Source organism: Kogia breviceps, chromosome 12, assembly GCF_026419965.1.
Source record: "Kogia breviceps isolate mKogBre1 chromosome 12, mKogBre1 haplotype 1, whole genome shotgun sequence".
Classification (NCBI taxonomy): Eukaryota; Metazoa; Chordata; class Mammalia; order Artiodactyla; family Physeteridae; genus Kogia; species Kogia breviceps.
In genome coordinates this window covers 79225269-79231268 of record NC_081321.1, presented here as the reverse complement: position 1 = coordinate 79231268, position 6000 = coordinate 79225269, and the positions used below count along the sequence as shown (strand labels likewise).

The following is a 6000-nucleotide window of genomic DNA, read 5'->3' as shown; positions in this document are numbered from 1 at the left end:
CCAGGTAGGTCTGGTTCACTCTCCTATGGGGTCACTGCTTCTTCCCCTGGGTCCCAGTGCACACACTACTTTCTGTGTGCCCTCCAGGAGTGGAGTCTCTGTTTCCCCCAGTCCTGTTGAAGTCCTGCAATCAAATTCTACTAGCCTTCAAAGTCTGATTCTCTGGGAATTCCTCCTCCAGTTGCCAGACCCCCAGGTTGGGAAGCCTGACGTGGGGCTCAGAAACTTCACTCCAGTGGGTGAACTTCTGTGGTGTTCTCCAGTTTGTGAGTTACCCACCCAGCAGTTATGGGACTTGATTTTATTGCACTTGCACCCCTCTACCATCTCACTGCAGCTGCTGATTTGTCTTTGGGTATGGGGTATCTTTTTTGGTGAGTTCCAGTGTCTTCCTGTCTATGATTGTTCAGCAGTTGTGATTCTGACACTCTCACAAGAGGGAGTGAGTGCATGTCCTTCTACTCTGCCATCTTGAACCAATCTCTGGGATCATTTTCTCTTAATGGGTCTCCTTAAGATGATGAAGTCTCACTATGTCAATGGCAATTAATTTATAATTGTGCTGGCCATTCATTTAATAATCTTTAATTTTATAGGATAGCACTTTTAAGTATTGTCAGATTTTTCATTTCATTCGTTATATTTGTTGCGAATTTGACATAGTTATCCATTTGTTTGATTCTTGCATATAAAAGGTGAAGAACTGTATCCAGCAGTTACATAAAATTGTTCTTCCTAGGAAAAGCTAGGGATGTTTCTTCATTTTACTAAGGAATTTGATTTTTTTTGATACTTGAGCACCATTCAGATTCTGAAAACTTTGCAGTGAAGAGAATTGAAACTCAGAAATTTTGAACCTTGAACACGTGATTCATCTTAAACTGACAAGGTTCTTAAAGGTAAGAGAGGATGCCTTTTTGTTTTCCTTCCAAGTGATGTTGTTAACACACTGAATATGTTACTCTCTATATAGAAGTGGCTGCATTCTATTTAGTGCTTTATCAGCTTACATTTGAAAGACTACTTGTTAACATGTTATAACGATCTTTTTGACCTTAGACAGTTCATGTGGTCGTTTTGTGTGTGTGTGTTTTTGTTTTTAGTATTTTTTTAAATTGTGGTAAAATACATATAACATAAAATTTGCTGGTTTTATACTTTGTAAGTATACAGTTCAGTGGCATTAATTATTACATTCACAGTGTTGTAAAGCAATTACCACAATCAAGCTCCAAAATTTTTCATCACTCCAAACAGAAACTTTGTACGCACTAAGATTTAACCCCCACCCTCCCACGTTTTCCCCTTTCCTCAGCTCTTGGGTAACCTCTCATATATCATGGATTGGCCAAAAAGTTCAGTTGGGTTTTTCTGTAAGATGTTATACGGAAAAACCTGAATGAAGTTTTTGGCCAATCCAATACTTTTTGTCTCTATGAATTTGCTTATTCTAGATATTTCATGTAAGTGGAATCATACCACACTTGTTGTTTTGTGTGTGGCTTATTTCACCTGCATAATGTTTTCAAGGTTCATCCATGTTGTAGCATGTGTCAGAACTTCATTTGTTTTCATGCCTGAATAACATTGTTGTATGATTATACATTTGCTTATCCATTCATCTGTTGATAGACACTGGTTTTTTCCATTTTTGGCTGTTGTAAACAATGTCACTATGAACTGGTATACAAGCATCTGTTTGAGCCCTTGTTTTCAGTTCTTTGGGTTTTATATACCTAGGAGTGGAATTGTTGGGTCAGTTAGTAATTTTATGTTTAACTTTTTGAGGAACCGCCGAACTGTTTTCTGCAGTGACCATACCATTTTACATTCTCAGTAGTAATGTATGAGGTCCAATTTCTTCCATTATATTCATTCTAATAGCTGTGAAGTGGTGTCTCATTGTGGTTTTGATTTGCATTTTCCTAATGACTGGGTGTTAAGCAGCTTTTTCATGTGTTTACTGGCCATTTGTATATCTGCTTTAGAGAAATGTCTATTCAAGTCCTTTGCCCTTTTTAAAATTTGGTTGGATGTCTTTTTGTTGTTGAGTTGTAGGAGTTCTTTATATATTCTAGATTGGACCCTTATGAGGTAGGTATATGAGTTGTAATTATTTTCTCCTGTGGGTTGTGTTCACTTTCTTGATGGTGTCCTATTGATATACAGAAGTTTTTAATTTTAATGAAGTCCGGTTTATTTTTTCTTTTGTTGCCTCTGGTGTTAGTGGCATATTTAAGTTGCTATTGCCAAATCCAAGAACATGAATATTTTCCTGTTTTCTTTTAAGAGTTTTATAGTTTTAGTGCTTACATTTAGGGCCTTGATCCATTTTGAATTAATTTTTGTCTGTGGTGTAAAGTGAGTGTCCAACCTTATTCTTTTGCATATGAGTATGTAGTTTTCCTAGCCCTACTTGTTGAAAGAACTGTCTTTTTCCCACTGGATGGTCTTGGCATCCATGTTGAAAATCAGTTGACCACAGGTATGAGGGTTTATTTCAGGGCTCTCAATTCTGTTCTCTCAGTCTACATCTCTGTCCTTCTGCCACTACAATGTTTTAATTAATTGTAGCTTTATAAGTTTTAAAATCAAGAAGTGTAAGTCCTCCTTCTTTGTTTTTCTTTTTCAAGATTGTTTTGTATATTCAAGGTTCCTTGAAATTCCATGTAAATTTTAGGATGGGATTTTCTATTTCTGGGGAAAATAAGTTTCTTTGGGATTGTGATAGGAATTGCATTGAATTGGTAGATCACTCTCGGTAGTATTGTGATCTTAACAATATTAAGTGCTCTAATCCATGAATGTGGGATGGCTTTAATTTCTTGATATTATTTGTAGCAAAAAGAATAAATGGTAATTTAGTTTTTCCCATTCTCCTTACCTCCCTATCTCAGTACAGAATGACAGATAGAACTTCAGATTTATGAGATCACAGGACCACTTTTCAAATCCATTCCCTTCCACCCACCTCAACCTCAATAAGTATATTTGTTTCCTTAAATATCTGTTTAAATAAGATTTATATATACATAGTGTGTTTTGATGTGCAATATTTAAGCTAAATAATTCATTTTCCAACTTACACCCCATAGAATGGTGGAATTTGGATCATCCCAAGTAAATGGAAGTAAACCAACCCACTTGCCTCTTCACACCTTTTATCACAAAGTATTTATTGAACAAAAATAACAGTAAAAATGATACGTATATGAAAGTTGAATGAAGATTTGCAGTCTTAGAAAAGATGTGTACAAAGAGACCAACATATAGGTTATAGTTCTATAAAACTTTACCATAGCGTTTTAACACTGATCAAGCAAACATATAAAAAGGGGAAAACAAAGTTATATCTTATGTTTTTTTTGAAACCTATTTTCTGACTAAAATAACTGTTTAAAAAAACAAACAAACCAACCCAACACACAGAATGAGTCAGAGCTATAAGTGTTATACTTCAATACCTCCAGTTCTCTATTTGTGTTACAATGAGTTTTTTGATCCATCAAAAATTATTGTATTTTTCTGTTTCTAATAAGTGGAGCTAGTATGTTAATCATAGTATTTGGAGGAAGGGAGTACAAGAATCAGATTTACATTCAACATTTACATTTAAAATTATATTTTTGGTTGAGGTTTTTGCACATTGACTTAGTTTCTCTGTAAGAATCTTGAATTTGAGGTGTGCTCTTATCTGACAGAACAGGGGTTTTTTTAATGCTCTTTTTTTGGTTTTTTTCTACCTAACATACAGTTTTGGACCAGTAGTTAATTATAGCTAGGCATGGGGAACTAGAACTGGACTGAGCACCAATCATTGTGCTACCTTTAATGAACTATGTAGCCTTAGGCAACTCCCACTTCTCCTGTGCAGTTGTCCTTACCTGGAAATGGTGGTTGGATGCATTCTCAAAGGCATCTTCTAACATTTTATGTTTGGTGAATACCAGTCCCCTGGACCAGCTCTTTTATTTTAAATGTACAGAATTATCCTTAGCCTATAAGGGAGTGACAGTAGTGTTCTATTTGGAGATTTTGGAACCAGGCCCATTATTTTATATTCAAAGATGCATATTGGAGGGTTTGGATTTTTTTCCCCAGATAAGGGCATACATCCCCAAACACAGAGATGCTCAATTCCAATTGAAAATCTCAAGCTTTGTAAGTGTCAAAATAAAATTTTAGATTTCCTGAAAATTCAAGAAATATTTGTTTTGGCAACCTTTATTTTTTACCCTTTCTCATAATCCCTGCCATTTAATGCCTCATTTGTTATCAGTGACCTCATTTGGATCAATGAATTATTTAGCCACATTTCAAATTGGTTTCTATTATAGTTAAGGATGATAATTAACTTAATCTTGAATTGAAAGCACTGGGCACTTTCCAGTTCTTTTATCTTACATTAGAACTTTACTACTTCATATACATACAGAATGGCACTGTAGACGGGTGCCTGCTGATTTTTTGAAGGAACAGAAAATATGTTTCTATTATCACTGCTCTAAACTACACTGCACAAAAGAATTTACTGCTGAGTATTCCAAATTGTTATGTAATCAGCTCAGTTCCACAATGATGAGGTTCCTGAAGAATTTTATATTTCTTTTATCAGTTTTCCTTCATTCTCACCATAAACAGTAATACATAAAGCAGTGTATCCTACACCTCTCAATTTCCACAAGCAAGGCTATACCTATACGGTGTTACAAAATTGTTTGTTATTTGTATTCATCACCAGTCTGTGAACCTCTTCCAAAGCATAGGATTTTTAAATGTTAATTTTAGTTCCTGGGGTTTAGAGAAACCCTAACATAATGATACAGTAAATGCATCAGAGAGGTATGATTCTCTATGGAAAACTGGGAGAACCAGGTTAATTTTTTTAAACAAGAATGTGCTAAACTAGGAAATATTCCAGGGGCATGGATAGAGTGAACTTTACATAGCTTTTCCATCTCAGGTTTTTGTTTGGAAGGAGTCTAAAAGATTGTAAACAGGAAGCTAGCCTTTCAACGTTCATTTCTCAAAAAATGCACTTTAGAATATTTTCTTTTATGAAAGTTTGTCTAAGTATGGCTTAGTTTTTTCTTATAAAAACATTACTTGGACATTATATTCACTGAATTTCAGTTCAAAAGAGGTTCTAAGGCAATTCTCATACAGTTGAAAGCAAAAAAGAAAAATATGAATCTGCTTTCATATTGCCAACTTGTGAAAAATAATGAAATTCTACTAGAGAGCTGTTTGATACTAATTTTTGTCTTTCAAACAATTTCTCTTAATACTAAAAAATATATAAATCATTTACATTAAACTAAATGCAAAGGAAGGCACAGCTGGTTATAGTGTATATAAGCACAGTTCAGCATATGCAGAATTAAAGAGGAAAAAAGCTTCACATCCTTATTAGTTACATTGAAAACCATTAAGAAAAGTTCTTCACTGTCAACAGTGTTCAACACTTAAGAACTAAGAAGATATAAAAACAAAAACATTAAAATTCACTTAATGCAAAACAGATTTTCATATATACTTGAATATAAAAAAGTTTTTTAAATGCTAACATAAATCTAGACCATCCATCCATGTTATGAAAAGTGCAAACCAAATTAACAGACGGGTTTCACAACGTCCTTCTCACGACACAGGTAAACTAGCCCATGGGGACAAATTTGTTTCATCAGTTAATGAGTCTTTAATTGTGGCCAGATGTCATCAGGATTTCTGAGAGTTCGAAGAAAGCAGTACTGGAGAAGCAGCTCTGTCCAGACTGGGGATTGGCACTGGCATGTGGCCATTAAGCAGTGTAGGGAACTGTAGTGGACAAAAGATTTTTTAAAATAGTTATTGCAAATCCATCGGGAAGACCTGAGTTCTTTACATTCCTAGACAGACCATAATGGATCAGTTCTGTCATCACCCCTGTGATTGATAGAGGTCAGTTGCCAATAATTTTACAGAATGTGATTGGAAGATGACAATGAAATCAAGGTTACA

General features: G+C 34.8%; 1 protein-coding gene across 1 annotated transcript in view; it reads right to left on the bottom strand.

Moving 5' to 3' along the window:
• Positions 1-3146: 3146 nt before the first annotated feature.
• The window catches only part of ELK3 (ETS transcription factor ELK3), a 76296-nt gene continuing 73442 nt past the window's right edge, over positions 3147-6000 (bottom strand). Inside the window, exon 5 of the mRNA XM_059082503.2 lies at positions 3147-5817. Within this exon, the coding sequence (XP_058938486.1) occupies positions 5719-5817 (99 nt within the window). The 3' untranslated portion in view covers positions 3147-5718. The remainder of the gene's footprint in view (positions 5818-6000) is intronic.